The following is an 18,245-nucleotide window of genomic DNA, read 5'->3' on the forward strand; positions in this document are numbered from 1 at the left end:
AAAAAGTTTGGATGCCCATTTTCCAGAACACTTAGAGTCTGGTTTCCATCACATGAGGATCAAGTATCCCTAATTATTTAATGTCTGTACTCATGGTTTCCAGCCTGAGCCTCTGAGATCTATGTGTTATGTAAAAGCACCTTCTTATACTTAATCTGTGAAGCTCATGGTGCTTTTCAGAGCCTTAAACGGCAGTATGGCATAGTGGATAGCACACTGCACTTGAGCTCAGGAAGACTTGGGGTTAGACACCAGCAGGAAGGACCAGGCTGACTATTTGCAGAGGACTCAGCCCATTTGCAGACAGGCCAGTGTTTGTAAATGCAGTAGCTTGAATGGGATGCAGGAAACCTTTCCTACCCAATCAAGAATATATATATTTTTTGATGATAATGATGTCACTTCTGGGCCTGTTTCTTCCCATGTAAAACAGGGAAGTTAGATTAAATCCAATTCCAGGTCTCTAGGAGCCCAGAGAAACTTGGCAGACGTTGATAGAATAGGATTTGACTTCGCTCTCCTTTGGTGCCACCAAGTGGTCAACTTTGCTCTAGTCTCACGCGGTTCTTTTCTGTGGGCATTATACACTTTTTGCTTTATCAGAACCAGATAGGCCCTTTCCTCTGATTATTTAGGTGCTGCCTGAAGACTTGCAGATTAGAAGTGGTTCCCAAATGCAAAATATAGGGAAAACTTCAGGAAACTTTATTCATTTTGGGATAAATGGGGAGAGTTATAGGATTTAGATTGAGGTCTTCAAATTTGATAACTTTATATATTTTGACTTTATATTACTCTCACCCACCTCCTGAAAGGATGCCTTAATGTATAGTGATTTTTTGTTTTAAGTTAGTGTGAATGAAATTAAGATAAATTTGTTTTTGAGATATTGAGAATTTAATAAAGATCTCGAGATCATTGAATGAACATAAATAACAATTATCGTCATTCCATTTCATTCATTCATTCTTTTTAAAATTTATTTACTTTTTATTTTTCAACATTCACTTCCACAAGATTTTGGGTTTTAAATTTTCTCCTCTTTCCTCTCCTCCCCCTCTCCCCCCAAGACAGTGTGCAATCTGAGATAGGCTCTACTTATACACTCATATTAAGCATATTTTCCCAGTAGACGTGATGTAAAAAGAATTAGAACTAAGGGGAGGAACTATGAGAATGAAGCAATAAAATAAAACAACAAAAGAAAAAGAGAGCATCATTCATTCATTCTTGGATCATTAGGAATTTTTTATGATATCATGAGATTCCTGTTGTTAATTATTGCTATAAACTTAGGAATATTGAGTGGCATAAAAACATGACATTTATCTCATTGGTATCTCATCAGTATCTTATCTTTTTTATCATCTACATAGCACTAGAAGTTCGGTATGTGTGTCCTACTTCCCACTAGATTCTATGAAAGGAACAGGGAATCTCTAATGTTGAGCTTCCTCCAGTGCCTAGGACAGTGTTTTGCACATAGTAGGTGCTTGATAATTTTTTAAAAAAATTGAATAATGAAGTGTAGCCAAGTCCAAATAACCTAAGTTAGCAAATAATCAAAAAATAATTCTGAAATTGTTGAATATTAGATTTGGAATGAACCACAGAGACTTTGTAGTTCAATTTGCTCATTTTATAGATGAGAAAAGCGAGACCCAGAGGTGTAAGTTGGTTTGGTGGGAAGGGGTTTATGGGAGAAGAAGGACTCAGTTTCAAGAAGCAGGAGGCATTTTGAAAGGAGATTTGGAGGGCTTGGGAATTGTGATGGCCAGGGATTGAAATCTGGGGAGGAGAAGCTTGAAGAAACAAGAGGTTGGAGCAAAAGAAGAGTGGCCAGATCCAGAAGGGACCTGGGTGAGCACTTGGTCTAACCCATGCCTGAAAAAGGATCCTGTCTCCACCCCCTGCCCTCTCCCTTCCCCATGGTTGTCTGGCTCTGGCTTCCTCCTCTGGCCAGGGGAACCTCTTGTTTACAAAGTCAGCACGTCTAAGACATGATGTTCAACCCTCCTGCAAACCCCCCTCTTTTGGTGCCCTGCTGGACCATGCCTTTTTGGTCCTGGTTTACAACCTGGAAGTCAGCCCTGATTCTTCCTTCTCCTTCCATGCCCCACATTCAAAGAGTTGGGAAGTTCTGTTGATTCTATGCTCCTGGCAACTTTTGCCTCCGTGCCCTTCCCTCCATTCACTTGGCTGTCATTTGAATGTGCGCCATCATCTTTTCTTGCCTGAACCACTCCAGTAGCCTTCTAATTGATGTCCCTGCCTCCAGCCTCTCCCTGCTCCCATCCATACTCTCACAGCTGCCAAAGGGTGACCAGGGCACTCCTGTCTGCAAGAAGCTGAAGTGACTCCCTCTGACTTCTAGTATAAAATTCAAAGTCCTCTGTTTGGCCCCTATCTGTCCTGGCTTATTGCCACCCTGTTCTCCTTCCAGATACTCTGGTCTAATTTCTCTCCTATGCAGATTACAATCCACCTCCATACCTTTGCAGGGGGGTGTACAGGTATTCAGGGAAGACTAGCCCTTCTGGTGTGGGGGCTGCTCATACATCTTTGGTGACACTCTTAGCACTCAGCTCTCACCTGTGGCTCCAGGAAGCTGTAACAATGCAGCCAGCCTTTACAGGGGTTGCCCACCCACCCTCCATGCCTGTCATGAACTTGCTCCTCACCTTGGTCTTACAGAATCTTTACCTTTCTTCAAAGTGGAGTTTGGTGTTACCTCCTAGAGGAGGTCCTTCCTCATCCCTTCCCCCATTTTCAGTGCTTTCTACCCTCTCCCACAATTACTTTTATTTATTCTGAATATGTGATGAATACATTCCTGTGCATGTTGTCTACTGCCCCCAGTGGAATGTAACCTCCTTGGAGGATAGCACTGTTCCATGCTTGTCTTTGAATTCCCAACACGTAGCCAAATGCCCAGCATGAAGCAAGCAATGGGGCATTTGTGGGTTGTTGCTGCTTTTGGAGAACAGAGGATTGGAACATCATATTCAGGACTTGGTTGCCTGGAATCCAATGAGCAGTGGCAGTGATTGCCTTGGACTCAACTTTTCCAGGGCCTGCCTCTGCCTGAGAAGCTGGGTCTGCCACCCTTTCTACCTTCTACCTGGCCCTGGCTCTTTCTTTGCTTTCAGTATTGCTGGGTCAAGACCAATTACCACCTTCTTTTATGCCCTCATTCTCCTGGTATTCTGTGCCAAACCCTCCCCATAGAGTTTGAAAACCTGGCTGCTGTCATTGTCTCTTTCCTTAGGCTTCTTTCCCTCCAGTGCGTCCTTTCCAAACACTTCCTCAAACTCTTCATGTGAGTGGTCTAGACCACTGGATAGTCGGGTCACCTCTTCAGAAATGTTGACACATTGTCCATTAGCATTGCTTGGTGCCAGAGGGTTTATAGCTTGAAGAAACTTTAGGGAATGTTGTGTTCCTGCCCCTCATTTTATAGACCACAGACCTAGAGCTGAAGGTGCTTCAAGGGCACCTTGGCCGATCTCCAACCAAGTGGTATCCCTGAGATCATCTAAGTGTTAAGTGACAGAGGTGGGCTTTGAACCCCAGGCCTCCTTCTACTAAGAATTCAAAACTCAAGTATTTGTTAATTGGTACTCTAATGCAGAGCCTGGCACACAATAGGTGCTCATCTTCTGTACCTGACTCTTTCTCTTTAGTGCTCTGAAACCCCTTCTCTTAGAGCATTAAAATCAGTCTACCCTTGGAGGCAGCACCGAGGTAGAAATAGATGGAGTTGGTGTCCAAGGACTTGGGTTCAAATTCCAGCTTTGCTGCTTACTACATGGGTGTTCTTGGGACTTAACCCTCTCTGGATCTTGGTTTCCTGCTATGTAAAATGAGAACGCTGGTCTAGCTGGTCCCTGAAGTCCCTTCTAGCTCTGGACATGGGCTTCGGTGACACTCACCCCTCTCTTCACTTCGGTTGTTGCTCAGTAGTTTTCACTCATTTCTGACTCTTCATGATTCCGTTCGGGGTTTTCTTGGCAGAAATGACTGGCAGGGTTTGCCATTTTCTTCTCCAGCTCATTTTTACAGATAAAGAACTGAGGCAAACAGGGTTAAGTGACTTGCCCAGGGTCACACAGCTAGCTCTGTCCTTCAGGGCTTTCTGTAACTGGCGCTGGTTGTTGAAGCAGGCAGGCCGAGTTTGGTCTTTTAGCAAGCTGTGGAATTTCACGAACCCCGAGTCATTCTGTTCATCCTGTGTTTGTTTTCAGAAATACAGCCAAGGTCAGGGGCTGCGAAGACGACGGTTGGAAAAATCGCCTCTGGCAAGGGAACACTAAGGCTGAGATCGAAAGGTCCCGCTACTGTGGAAGAGCTGGTAGGTTGGGGCCGGGCTCAGGACTCTGAAAATCCGCCGATGTTGGTGAGCCGAGTCGGGGAGCTGGACCCGGGCCAAAGTCCAGAAAAAGAATCAGGCCGCCCTGCTGCCGAGAGCTTTCATGCGCCTTGGTAGTCAGGGTAGAGTCTGGGGCTGCTGACCCCTGGGAAGGAACCAGAGCAATACCTTTCAGTTCGTCCTTTAGCGGGGTGCAGGGGAGAATGTGTTGCACCGGGAACCTTGGGCGACCCAGAACACCAGGCTCCCGGAACGCGCTAAAAATAACGAAAAGAAGGAAAGTGGGCAGTGATGGGGCAGTCCTCGGCCACTTACCCTCAGAAAGTGGAACCCCCAGGAGCAGGCAAATAAATCCGGAGAGACAAGGGAGTGGGCAAATGGGAAGGGACGCCTTGAAATTCAAAATTCATATTAAACATTCATTCAGTTTTGCTTCCTATTTGCAAGTCACTGTGCTGGGTGCTAGGGACACGGAGACAAAATCGGAAGAATTACTGCCCCCATGTATCAGGCTATCCTAGATTTAGGGCTGGAGAGACCTCAGAGGTCTGTTTTACAGATGAAGAAACTAGGCTTAATACAGCTGGCAAGCGTCTGAGGCAGTATTTGAACTCAGCTCTTACCTACTCTAGGCCTGGAGCTCTATGCCCTGGGTCAAGGTAGCTAGAATGAATCTGGTTACTATGGCACCATGATGGCCTTGAATTCATGCCATGGGAGAATCACTTGGAGAATCTCAGAGAAGAGAGACATGATCTTTGTCTTCAGGAATCTGGAGGGTTGGTTTGTGAAAGAAGAATCTGGCTTATTTTGCTTGGTCCCAGAAGGCAGAAGTAAAAATAAGGGGTATAAGTTCTCAAGAGAGAGATTTTGGCTGGATGTGAGGAAAAACTTTTCAGTAATTGGAGCCAAGCAGAAGAGGAAAGGCCTTGGACAGAATGACTGAGTGATGCCTGGAGGAGCACATTGTGCAGGGGATTTTAGGCCCCCACATGGGCCTCTGTGGCCCCTGACAGCTGGGATTCTGTGACAATTAATGGTGTGGAAAGTTGGCCACATTATGTCTGTGAGGTGATGCTGGGGCAAGTGCCTTGGTGGCCATTTGGAGCAGAGAACCCTGGGTGCCTTTTACAAGAAGTCAAGCCCCCTTCAGTGTCCCAGGAAGCTTGTTCTTGATGTGATCCCTGGGGGGCACACAGTGACTTAGAAGACCCCAGGCAAACACGTTCTGCTGTCTTATGTCTTTTGCTAGACATTTCCCTATAATGTTTTGGTCTGGTTCAGGACTGTTGTGGTCATGTTTGACATCTCTGCCTGTACTTTTGGTGACGTCTTCTGCATATTGAAGAGCTCATGTCCAGCACGATCACCTAGGGTAATTAAGTACAACTTAAATTATATTAATTATCCTATATTTATGAGGGCAGAGTAGAATATCATCCCTTATCTAAAGTGTTTTCACAAAAGCTTTTCAAAGAAAAAAATACAGCCTTCAAAGAGTCAATCCCACGTCTTCTGAGAGCTGAACCTTGGCACTGTTGGCTAAGGGTTCTGAACAGCTCTCCTTGTGGGAGGGCTCAGAACTTTAGCTTCTAGGTGGAAAAAGGCCTCATGTATTAAATCAGATGATGTTTGTGAGAGCCAGTAGGGACCCAAGGCAGGCCCAGATCATGCGGGTTGTTAAGGCTTTGCCAATAAGATAACACCCTTTTTCTCTCGTCTTTAATAAAGCCTTCGGAGTCAGATGAGAAAGCCATTAAGAAGGTGGATTCTCTTCTGGAATTATACCTGGGGATCCGAGATATTGAACTAGGTAAGAATTTGCCATTTATAAATAATGACTTTTTATCCCTTAGTCCCATAAATTCAGTTGCATTTATTGCTAACTTGTAATTATATCAAAAGCTATAATTATCAAGGTAATGAGAGATGCCTTGGCAGAGATGACCCCAAATGGCAAATTAAAATATGTAAATTAGGCAGAGGTTTGTAGCACTGATTCATAGGTAATGAAGGCTAAGTGTTAGAGAAAGAAAGAACTGTGTGAATGTCAGATGGAATTCCTCTGTGGAGTATGGTGAATCTTTTTTTTTTTTTTTGGTAGTAAGTAGTATTTTATTTTTTCCAACATGTGAAGATAGTTTTCAAAGATTTTGAGTTCCAAATTTTTCTCCCTCCCTTCCTTTCCTCCCTTCTTGTCACAATGGCAAGCAATCTGATACAGGTTATACAGGTGCAATCATGTTAAACATTTTTCTACATTAGTCATGTTGGGAAAGGAGAAACAGAACAAAAAGGATAAGCCACGAAAAAGAAAAATGAAAAATAAAAAAAGTGAAAATAGTAGGAGCATGCCTAATCTTTACAAGGTGAGTGAGTGCGTTGGTAGCAGAGACCCAGCGTGTGTGACCTGGGGAAATCCCTTGATCTTTGCTTCCTCCTCTATGAAATAACGGGTGGGTATTTAAAGCTGTTCACCTTCTGGCCTACCCTTCAGGTGGCCACATACGCTAGCCTCTCTAATGTGCCTTTCAGGCCCTTTACACGCCTCCTTTCTGGTACCCTATGGTCTAGTGAGATCAAACTGGCTAGTTTCTGGTACATAAACTCTCTGCCTCCCATCTCCATGCTTTAGCACAGGCTGTGCCCTGTGCCCAGAGGGTACTCCTGCTCACTCAGAATCCCTGTCTATTTCCCAAGCTCAAACACCCGCTTTCACTTGAAGGCTTTCCTGATCCCCAGGTGCTAGTGCCTTCCTTCAACTTACCTGGCAGCGAATTTGTGCACATTTTGTTGGTATCTCCCCCCATGTATGTGTTGGGCTCTTCACTTTGCTCTTTGTGTTTCCAGTGACTGACTAGCATGTAATTGCTTGGAGGGTGTCCACCAAGATCTGAGTTCCTTAGCCTGGGCTGGGGCCACCAGCCCCTCATTTCATAGCTTCATGAACTTGGGTGGGAAAAAAATCCACTCTTTATTTTCATCACCCTCTGGCAGAAAGTGAGCGATTCCTTCAAAGACTTGTGATGGAGGCTCTGAGCTTGCCCAGGCTGGCCAGGGCTCCAGGATATGGAGTCACCCCCCGGATGAGTGGCTCCCCTTCCTCTGAGCACCTTCTGCACCGGATAAAGAAGTTGAAGGGCAAGGGTTCTCCTTGCCTGTTGCTTGGAGGAGGCAATTGCATCCCACTGACACTCCCCCTTTCCCTTCCCCTCTTTCTTCTGCTGCTTTATGCTTCCTTCCTTTCTTCAGCAGGCTCTTGCCTGCCCTGTGTTTGGTTCTCAGATTGTGCTTTGTGACTGAAGGTTCTTTTCCGAGCAGAAAGAACACAGACGTTTTAGGGCGAAGCCGGTCCAGTTGTTGTTGTTTGTCCTTTGTTCTCGCAGAGAACCATAACATCATGGAGGTGATGCCATGATATGCAAGTGAATTGGATTACAGCGAGGGAAGGGCTGTACAGGGTCACCAGCCTCACCTTCTCCTCTAGAGCCAGCTGGGTCCAGCAGCCAGATACATATGAGGATGACTGGAGCTGGCCCAAATGTGGTGGAAGACCTTGGCCTTTTAAAGCTAAGGACTTTAGTAGGTCTCAGTTGGACAAGTGGTCATCCAGCTTGTGCTTGGATCCCTCCAATGATGGGGACTTACTTCCTCCCATAAAGGGAGATTTTAGCTTAGTTGTCTATCTCCAAAAGGGCCTCCAAGGCCCCCGGCACCTGAGATTCAGTGAAAACTAATTTTGTGCCCCTCTCCATAATTTTGTTGGTCAATTGTGTCCAACTCTTCATGACACCATTTGAGGTTTTCTTGGCAGAGTGATTCACCATTTCCTTCTCCAGCTCATTTTACAGATGAGGAAACTGAGGCAAATGAGGTTAAGTGACTTGTCCGGAGTCACAAGCTAGTTAGTGTTTAAAGGTCAGGACAATGAGTCTTCCTGATTCCAAGTCCAGCTCTCTATCTACTTTATCACTCAGCTGCCCCTCCCTCACTCACCCAGTATTTTGTAGACCTCTCCCTCCGTCTGTATACATTGTCTCCCATAGCTAGGCTGCCAGTTGTTTGAGGATAGAGACTTTTCTCACTTTGAATCCCCAGTGACAGTCAGTCTAACCCTAATCCCACTTTTGGAGAGTTTTATTAGCAAGTTTGCCCTGAAGCTACACCTAAATGTTGCCATTCACACTTCCTAGGGCTCCTGGTTCTGCCCTTTAGGACCAAACAACAAATGTGGTCCCTCAGCTACCTCATGAACCTTCACAGAGTTGGTGACAGATAATGCTGTTCGCTCTGGGTCTCCTTTAGCCTGGACACTCCTGTTCATCAAATACTCCTCCTATGACATGGAGGCCCTTCTTCCACCTTCCTGGGTGTTCTCCTTTGGGTGCTTTCTCTCTGTTTCTACTTTTTTTTTGGGGGCTAGGCAATGGGGTTGAGTGACTTGCCCAGGGTCACATAGCTAGTAAGTGTTATGTGTCTGAGGCCAGATTTGAACTCAGGTCCTCCTGAATCCAGGGCCAGTGCTCTATCCACTGTGCCATCTAGCTGCCCCTAGGTGCTTTCTCTCTGATCAGTGGCCTTTGCAAGAGGTCTGACAAGAGCAGAGTAGGGAGGGAGAGAACAGGAATTTATCAGGTGCCCACTTTATGCCAGGCATTGTGCTAAATGCTTTGCAAATATTTCTTTTAATCCTTACAACAACCTTGGGAGGTAAATTGGATTATTATCCCCATTCTACAGTTGAGGAAACTGAGGCAGATAGTGGTTAAGAGACTTGCCTAGGGTCACACAGAGTTTGAATCTGGATTTCAGTTGAAGTCTTCCCACTCCAGGCACAGCATACAGCTCTATCCACAGGGCCACCTAGCTTCCAGAGTAACTATCACCTCCCATGTCCATTTTAATGGCCCCTGGCAGTGAATTCCCATTTTTTCAACTTTTTGACATTTTTATTCAGAGTTTTGAGTTTCAGATTCTGTTCCTCTCTCCTTTTCTCCCATCCCTCTTCCCTGAGACAGTAAGCAATTAGATATCAGTTGTACATGTGCAATTATGTAAAACATTTCTATATTAGTTATTTTGTACAAGAAGACTTTAACAAAAGAAAAAAGTGAAAGAAAGAAAGTGAAAACTAGCCTGCTTCAGTCTGTATTCAGACATATCAGTTCTTTCACTGGAGGCAGATAATATACTTCATCATTAGTCCTTTGGGATTGTCTGGGTCATTGTATTGCTGGGAATAGCTAAGTCATCCACACCTCTTCATTATATAATATTGCTGTTACTGTGTACAACGTTCTCCTCCTTCTGCTCACTTCACTTTGCGTCAGTTCATGTAAACCTTTCTAGGATTTTCTGAAATCATCCTGCTTGTCATTGCTCATAGCACAATAACATTCCATTACAATCATATACCACAGCTTGTATAGCCATTCCCCAATGGATGGGTATCCCCTTGATTTCCAATTCTTACCCACCACAGAAAGAGCTGCTCTAAATATTTTTTGTACAAATAGAGCCTTTCCCCCTTTTCTGGATGTTTTTTTTTGGGGGGGATATAGACCTAGCAGTGGTATTGCTGGGTCAAGGGGTAAGTACAGTTTATAGGCCTTTGGGCATAGTTCCAAATTGCTCTCCAGAATGGTTGGATCAGTTCACAACTCCACCAACAATATATTAGCAACCCAGTTTTCCCACATCCCCTCCGACATCCAACAGTTTTCTTTTTTGTCCTATTAGCCAACCTGAAGGGTATGAGGTGGTGCCTCAGAGATGTTTTAATTTGTATTTCTCTGATCAAGAGTGATTTAGAGCATTTTGTGAATTCCCATTTTTGCCTTCCATAAGACACTACTGACTCATCTTGTTTTTGTAGTCCACTGAGATCCCCAGAGCATTTAGTAGTATAGGACACTGTTGATTAGCCACCCCTCCCACATTCTGTCCTTGTGAGACTGAGTTTTGGAAGCCAAGGGTGAGACTTTATTCCTGTTGAATTCACTTTCTAGTTAGCCCAGTGTCCAGAGACATGATATGCTTAGCTCCACATCCCAGCCATCCATACATCAGCCACACCAGACTCTTGTCCCAGGCTCTTCCAGATGCAATCAGTGAGAGGAGAGAGGAGGAGGCTTCTGGTTTCCAGCTTCAAGAGAGAAGGGAGAAATCCTGGAAGGGGATAGAGAGTCTGGCAAGGAGCCAACATGTACTCTCCCAAGATCTTGCCAACTTTGCCCCTCATTGAGGCATGAAGCATTGAGTAAACAGTCCCCTCCAGTGAGGAGAGCCTTATCACTGATGGGCTTTGAGCCCCTAATTAGAGAGAAAGAGACTGAGTCAGTGGTTCGGGACTTCCTGGGGCTCACAGGCACACAATCAAAAAATGAGAAGGGACCTTATTTATTCCAGTTCATAGCTGTCCAAGAACCCCATATACAACCTTTGTAACAAGTGTCCATGAGGCCTCTTCTTGGGCATCTCCAGGGAGGGTTAGCAAAAAGTTCAAGAGCCTCCACACAATAATTATGAAAAAGAAAAGAATCCAGAGATCTCTAGGAGCAGACATTGCCCCCTCCCCCAAATTGTTTGTTTGTTATAGTTTCTTGTCCCCATCATTCCTCACCAGGCTCTTCTTGGAAGTTGACTGGGAATCCCCTTATAAAGTTAATTAGTCACTTGTAGCCAGTGCCTCCCACTGGCACATGACACACTTATGAGAGGTGAGAAGTGGAGGGAATGTTGGCCACGGCTAACTTGGGCATCCCTTTTGTGATTCAGGCCAGATCAGCATAACTATAAACCAGACCAAGCAATGGGCTGCTCTACCCCTGTGTTGCCCTCCCAGTAGTTCTGACTTTCCTACTTGTTAACTCTTCAGCCCACAAAAATATGAAGGGCCATGACAGTCTATGCCACTAGGGAGCTGGGAGTTATATGCACACTAAAGAAATGTAATGTGTAATGGAACAAGGATAAGAGAAGGACCTGAACAAGGCTTCTTCCACGTCATGCTTAGCACCATGGAGAAAGCTCTCACCCTGGAATCAGATGCTCAGGATTCAACTCCTTCCTCTTACATGTCCTACCTTTGTGACCTTGGGTAAGTCACTTCACTCCCTGGGACTCAGTTTCTTGATTTGTAAAATGAGGGACTGGACTAGATGGGTCTGAGGCTCCTTAAATAAATGCTTCAGCTCCAGCTTCTACTTGAGGACCTCAAGGGAAGTCCTGAAGCAGCCCCATTCCCCTTTGGCTTCGCTTATTAGGAGGATTTTCCTTGTATTCAGCTGAGGTTCTTCCACCTCTGCCTTCATAGCTCCACTTCCTGCACCTAAGTTATGTGTGTGACCTCAAGCCCTTTCACAATCCCAGTCATCTTCCTCTGGGTGCTCTCTAGCAGCCTTTCCCTCCCCTCCCCTTCTTTTCCTTCCCTCCTTTTTGTCCTCATCACTATCACTTGGCAGGATTTCAGCAGGTAGATGTGGTGGTGGGGAGGTGATGGCATTCCTGGTTTAAGTAACAGCATGGGCAAAGGCTTGGAGGCAAGATTTCTACAGGGCACAAGGAGTGTGAAGCATAGAGTACAAAGAGGGGAAAGTCATATGAAATAAGTCTGGAAAGGTTGACATCATCTATGCATAAGGAAGATTGATCTGCAATCAGTGTGAGATATCAATTGGAGGGACAGAATGACCGGAGGTGGGAAGACTGAAGGTGCTTAGAGCAGGTGAGCTTGAAGGGCTGACAATGGATGGAAACAATACTGTTAGCATTTCAGTGTCTTCTGCATATTTAAGGCAAGCATAATCAAATAGTTATTTATCATTTTAAGATTTACAAATTTTTTGTAAAATATTTCTGTGGGGTCAGTGATACAAACACAAGGAAGGAGATGCCGAGATGCTGAAATCTCATGGTTCCCTGTCAGTAAGGGCCAGAGCAGGGACTGAACCCTAGGCTTCCATGCTGGTTCCACTCTAGTGATGTGCTGGGGAGGGGGCTTTGGGGAATGCCCCTCCCCATTATACTTACAATACGGAATTTCACAGAATCTCAGAATTGCAGAGTTGGAAGGGGCCTTCCTGGAACCCTGGAAGAATCTTCTGTCCAACAGTCTCTGCTGCAGGATAGTTAGGAGGTGGCCGTCATGCTCCCGAGGCAGCTCATCCCACTGTGGGGCAGGGCTCTTTGTGGGGAACTTCATCCACCCTACATTGACCTCTCCTGGTTGTGCCTCTGAGGCCAGAAGAGAATGGGCCTCCTCCCTCTCCTTTGGTGAGAGCCCTTGAGGAACTTAAAGCTGCGGGGGGAAGGTGTCCAGGTCCTTCAGCTGGTCCACTGGAGGCATGGACTCAAGACCCTTCCCCACTCTGGTCATCCTTCTCTTGACACTCTCCAGTTAGTTCATGTACTTGAAAAAAATTGTTGTACAGAACTGAACCCAGGACTCAAGGTATGGCCACAATAAGCATTGTACACATTGCAGAGGCAGCTAGGGGGCACCACAGGGCAAAGCACTGGGCCTGGAGTTAGGAAGACCTGAATTCAAATCCCACCTCAGATACTTACTAGCTGTGTGACCTTGGGCAAGTCACTTCATCTGCATTTGCCTCAGTTTCCTCAACTATAGAATGGGAGTAAGAATGGCACCCAGGGCCCAGGGTTGTTGTGAAGATCAAATGAGATCTTTGTAAAAAGCTTTTCCCACAGAGCCTGGCACACAGTAGGTACCACATACGTGCTTATTCCCTTCCTTCCTTCCTTCCTACACATTCAAAAATGGTGGGAAGAAACTAGCTTGAAAAATACCATCAATTGAAGCCTTTCCTCAAGATGACGAAGCATTAAGAATAGTAGGATGTTTCCCAGAAGGACCACCAGAGGGCAGCATGTAGCTATCATATTTCCTTAAATTCTGGCGCCACAGAGTTTTTGAAAGGGACCTTAGGGCTAATCTGGTCCCGTACTCTCGTTTTTGCATTTGAGAAAACTGAGGCTGAGCATAATGAGTTAGTCACGGAGATGGGACTCCCTGACTCTCCACCTCACTTTTTCTTATCTCTACAAAGAGGGAGCTGGTTCAGCCACTTAACCCTGCTTGCCTCAGTTTCCTCATCTGTAAAATGAGCTGAAGAAGGTAATGGCAAATCATTCCAGTATATTTGCCAAGAAAACCCCAATGGGGTCATGAAATGCTGGATACAGCTGAAACAACTGAACAACAATAACAATAAAACATCCTGACTCCAAGTCCACTGTGCTACCCAGCTCTAATAGCATATCACCTCCCAGCTTTGTCTCTTTCTGTCTCTCTTTGTCTCTCCCTCTTTCCTTGTCTCTCTCTCTCTTTTGCTTTCTTTCTCTCTGTCTCTGTGTCTGTGTCTCTGTTTCTGTCTCTCTCTTTGTCTTCTGTCTTCATGTATACATACTTATTTAGATATGTAAACTCATTTGCTTCTCACAACATCTGGGTAACTTGTTGGCCTGTGCCTCATATGAGGACACTGAGGTGTCGAGAAATTACCCCCTTTGGAGGCAGTGCTTTGGTCCCCAATGGAATTCAGCCCTAGCCCTGTTCCTGAGCCTCCCCCATCCCCCATCTCTTTACCCATTGCTACACCATACTAGATTTGATAAACACTCTAGGCTGAAAGGTTGTGAGGCGCCAATGAGACATCCTTGAGCATTAATGTGGACTCAGGCCTGGTGCAAATAAAAACCACGTGTCAAGAACTTGCTCTTTATTTAGAAGCAAAATCTGAGAGGAGGGGGCTAAAATCCTGGGTGTTCTGATACGTGCCCCCAGTGAATGGATTTCTCCATGCCAGGCTCACCTGTAGTGCTCACATGGCTTCCTTACCTTGTTTTACTGGTGCGTATTTTGTTTTCTCCACCATATTCAATGTCCTTCTTGCCTTGGGATTTTATGCCACAGACCTGGGAACTACACAGGCACATGTTGGGGAGCTGCCCGAGGCACAGAGAGTGATCTGAACCCAGGCCTTCCTGACTCCCAGCCCAGTAATCTGCCTTCTCTGCTATGTTACCTCCAGGCTTCTCAAAATAGGGCCCAGGGATCCCTGGGGGTCTTCAAGACCCTTGTGGGGCATCTGAAAGGCTAGAACTCTTTTCATAAGTATACCAGGATGTTTTAATTTCTTATATAGTAACTATCACTAAATATAACCAGGCCTGGGCTGCAGCCAGTTCGTACAGGCTGGAGAGAGCTGGTTGGTAAATTTTCAGGATGAGCTTTTATACTTCTGAAATCAGCAAATGCTACAAATTGAGGCTTGAGTTATTGTTTTGCTGATTGTCTAGACTTAAGAAAGTGATGCAGATTGAACTTAAAAGTGTGTCCTGTGTTTTTGGAGAGCTGAGTGTTAAACATTCACCAGCACACATACATAAACAAAAGCTTGTTGGGACCCTCAATCATTTTTAAGAGTGTAAAGGGGTCCTGAGACCAAAAAGTTTGAGTGTCCCTGCTCTACAACAATAGTAGGCCAGATGAACACCACACACTTCTCTAGAACAATAGCAGGCCAGGCGACCATCACACCCTGCTCTAGAACAATAATAGGCCCGACAAATATCACACACTGCTCTAGAACAATAGCAGGCCAGATAAATGCCACATCCTGCTCTAGAACAATACTAGGCCAGAAGAACGTCATGACCTGCTCTAGAACAATAGGACGGAAGAATGTACCACCCTGCTCTAGAACAATAGCAGGCCAGACGACCATCACGCCCTGCTCTAGAACAATAGTAGGCCAGAAGAACGTCCTGCCCTGCTCTAGAACAGTAGCAGGCCAGGTGAATGCCACACCCTGCTCTAGAACAGTAGCAGGCCAGGTGAATGGCACACCCTGCTCTAGAAACAATGACATGAATATTACGCCCTGCTCATTTCACCCCTCCCTCCTCTTCCTCTCCCCTCATTCTCTTCTTAACCCCTCACAGTCTGGCTTCTGACCTCACCACGCCATCAAAACTGCCCTCTCCAAAGAGACCAGTGATCTCTTAGCGGTCAAATCCAGTAGACTTTTTCTGGGTCCCCATCCTTCTTTGCCTCCCTACAGCCTTTGATCCTGCATGTTACCATCTTCTCTTCCATACTTTCTCCTCTCTAGGTTTTCCTGATACTGTTATCTCCTGCTTCTCTTCCTGCCCACCTGAGACCTGCTCAATCTCCTTTGCTGAATCTCCACCCAGATCATGCCTATTAATCAATCATAGTTGTTCCATCCAACTCTGGGGGCCTTTTTTCTCCCTGTATACTACGTCACTTGCTGATCTCATCAGCCCCTGTGGGTTCAACTATCATCTTTGTGCCAGTGGTTCTCAGTTCTTCTTATCCCATCCTAACCTCTCTCTTGACTTTCAATCTCTTCTCTTCAGCTGCCTATTGGACATCTCAAACTGGATGTCCATAGACTTTTTAAATTTGGCATGTCATCATTGTCCCCCTCTTCCTTCACTATTATTGTCCTCCCAGAGACCCCATGTCCACTCAGTTGTCAAATTCTGTTATTTTCACCTTCATACCATCTCTCAGAGGACACCCCTTCTCTCTGACACTGTCACCCCCTGGTGCAGGCCCTCCTCAGCTCACACCTGGACTCTGGTGCTGGTCTACTGGTTGGGCTTCCTGCCTCAAATCCCTGCCCACTCCAATCTGTTCTTGTCTTGTCTGTTGGATTGATGACCCCAGTTCAATTAACACCAAGGGTTCCCCATTATCTCCAGGATAAAATATAAAATCCTCTGTTTGACTCTTGAAGCTCTTCATAACTAGTCCCCTTCCTCTTTCTGTCTTCTTACACTTTATTCCCCTCCATGTATTCTTTCATCCAGTGACACTGGCCTCCTTGCTGGTCCACAGACAAGACTCTGTGCCTTTTCACTGGTTGTCCACCACCCCGAGACCCCTCTCACTCCTCATCTCTGCCTCCTGGCTCCCCCAACTTCCTTCCCATTTTAGCCATAATCTCACTTGCATGAAGCCTTTCCCAGTTCCCATTAATCTTGGCGCTTTCCTGCAGACTAGCTCCCAATTTCTGTTTGATGGTACATATATTTGCATGTATATTATCTTTCCCATTAGATTGTGAGCTCCTCCAGAACAGGGACTATTTTTGAAGCCTTTCTTTGTATCTGTCGTGCTTAGCACAGTACCTGACACATAGTGGTACTTTATTAATGCTAGTTAATTGACTAACTTCTGCCTTCCCTAGAAGATAGCCCCCACCATCATCCTCACTCTTTCAGTATTTCAATGTCTCTCTATCATCTGGTCCCTTCCCTGCTGCCTAGAGATATCCCTAAGCCTCCCCATAGCAAAACAAAATCCTCAACAATTCCCACCTTCCTTCACAGATGTTATCTGTCTCTTCTTTCCTCAGCCAAGCTTTATACAAAAGCTGTCTACACCTGTAGTCTACCCTTCCTCTCCTTTCACTCTTATCAACTTCATTTTTCAACTGCCACTGTTCCCTCCAAAATTAAAAATGATTTCTTAATTGCTGATGGCTTTTTCTAGTCCTTCTCCATATTTTTTTTTGATGACGTAATTGGGGTTAAGTGACTTACCCAGAGTCACACAGCTAGTGAGTGTTAAGTGTCTGAGGCTGGATTTGAACTCAGGTCCTCCTGACTTCAGGGCCAGTGTTCTATCCACTTTACCGCCTAGCTGCCCCATAGATTTTTTTTTTTTGGTGAGGCAATTGGAGTTAAATGACTTGTCCAGGGTGATACAGCTAGTAAGTATCAAGGGTCTGAGGCCAGATTTGAACTCAGGTCCTTGTGACTCCAAGCCCAGCGCTCTATCTGCTTCACCACCTAGCTGCCCCACCTCCATTTTTTGTTTTTAGTTCTTCGCACTTGACAACATTGAGCACCCTCCTCTTTTCCCGGTTGCTTCCGTCAGCTTATTGTGTTTTGTTATTTGTTTGTTTTTGGTGACCCTCTTTCTCCCTATCTGACCCTTCTCTCTCAGTCACTTTTGTTGGGTCTACATTCATGTCATTCCCCCAAGATTCTGCCTATGATCTTTTCCCTCCATCCTCTGTCACTTGGTGCTCTCATCAGGTCCAATGGGCATAGTGGTTGTCTCTATGTAGATGATTTCCAGTTCTCTTTCCCCAGCTCTAGTCTCTCTTCTGAGCTCTGACCCCTTGTCACCAGCTATCTACATGTGGTTGTGAACTGGATGTTCCATCCCAAACTCAACAAATATTGCAAAGGGAACTCATTATCTTTTCTTCCAAACTGACCTCTCTTTCAAATTTCCTTATTACATTGAGGGTGCCAATATTCTTCCAGTCAGCAAGATTGGAAGCTTCAGCATCCTCCTCAACAACTTCTTACCCTCATTGTTGTGGTTATTTGGTCTTTTTTCACTTGTGTCCAACTTGTGACCCCTTTCAGGGTTTTCTTGGCAAAGATACTGGAGTGGTTTGCTATTTCCTTCTCCAGCTCATTTTATAGATGAACAAACTGAAGCAAACAAGGTTAAATGACTTGCCTAGAGTCACATAGCTTGCAAGTATCTGAGAGTGGATTTGAATTCAGGTCCTCCTAACTCCAGGCCTGTGCTCTATCCACCCAACAAAATGAGTATAATGCTTTAGGGGAAAAATGGACATTCAGTGAAATAGAGGACTTTCAAGCATTCTTGATAAAAGGACCAGAACTGAATAGAAAATTTGGCTTTCAAATACAAGATTTATGAGAAGCATGAAGAGGTAAACAGGGAAGAGAAATCATAAGGAACTTATTAAGGTTGAGTTGTTTCCATTCCTGCCTGGACAGATAATGTTTGTAACTCATGAGACCTTTGTCAGTATTAGGGGAGTTGGAGGGGAAAATTATA

The 18,245-nt window shown here is 45.2% G+C and overlaps 1 protein-coding gene across 2 annotated transcripts in view; it reads left to right on the forward strand.

Annotated features, from left to right (window-relative positions):
- GIPC2 (GIPC PDZ domain containing family member 2) overlaps positions 1-18,245 on the forward strand; it is an 89,655-nt gene that overhangs the window by 40,928 nt on the left and 30,482 nt on the right. For both annotated transcript variants that reach the window (XM_078156732.1, XM_020968517.2), the window contains exons 4-5: positions 4,245-4,351; positions 6,101-6,182. In XM_078156732.1, coding sequence (XP_078012858.1) covers positions 4,245-4,351; positions 6,101-6,182 — 189 coding nt within the window. The remainder of the gene's footprint in view (positions 1-4,244; positions 4,352-6,100; positions 6,183-18,245) is intronic.

Source organism: Phascolarctos cinereus, unplaced genomic scaffold, assembly GCF_003287225.1.
Source record: "Phascolarctos cinereus isolate Bilbo 61053 unplaced genomic scaffold, phaCin_HiC Scaffold_5;HRSCAF=322, whole genome shotgun sequence".
NCBI classification, from domain to species: domain Eukaryota; kingdom Metazoa; phylum Chordata; class Mammalia; order Diprotodontia; family Phascolarctidae; genus Phascolarctos; species Phascolarctos cinereus.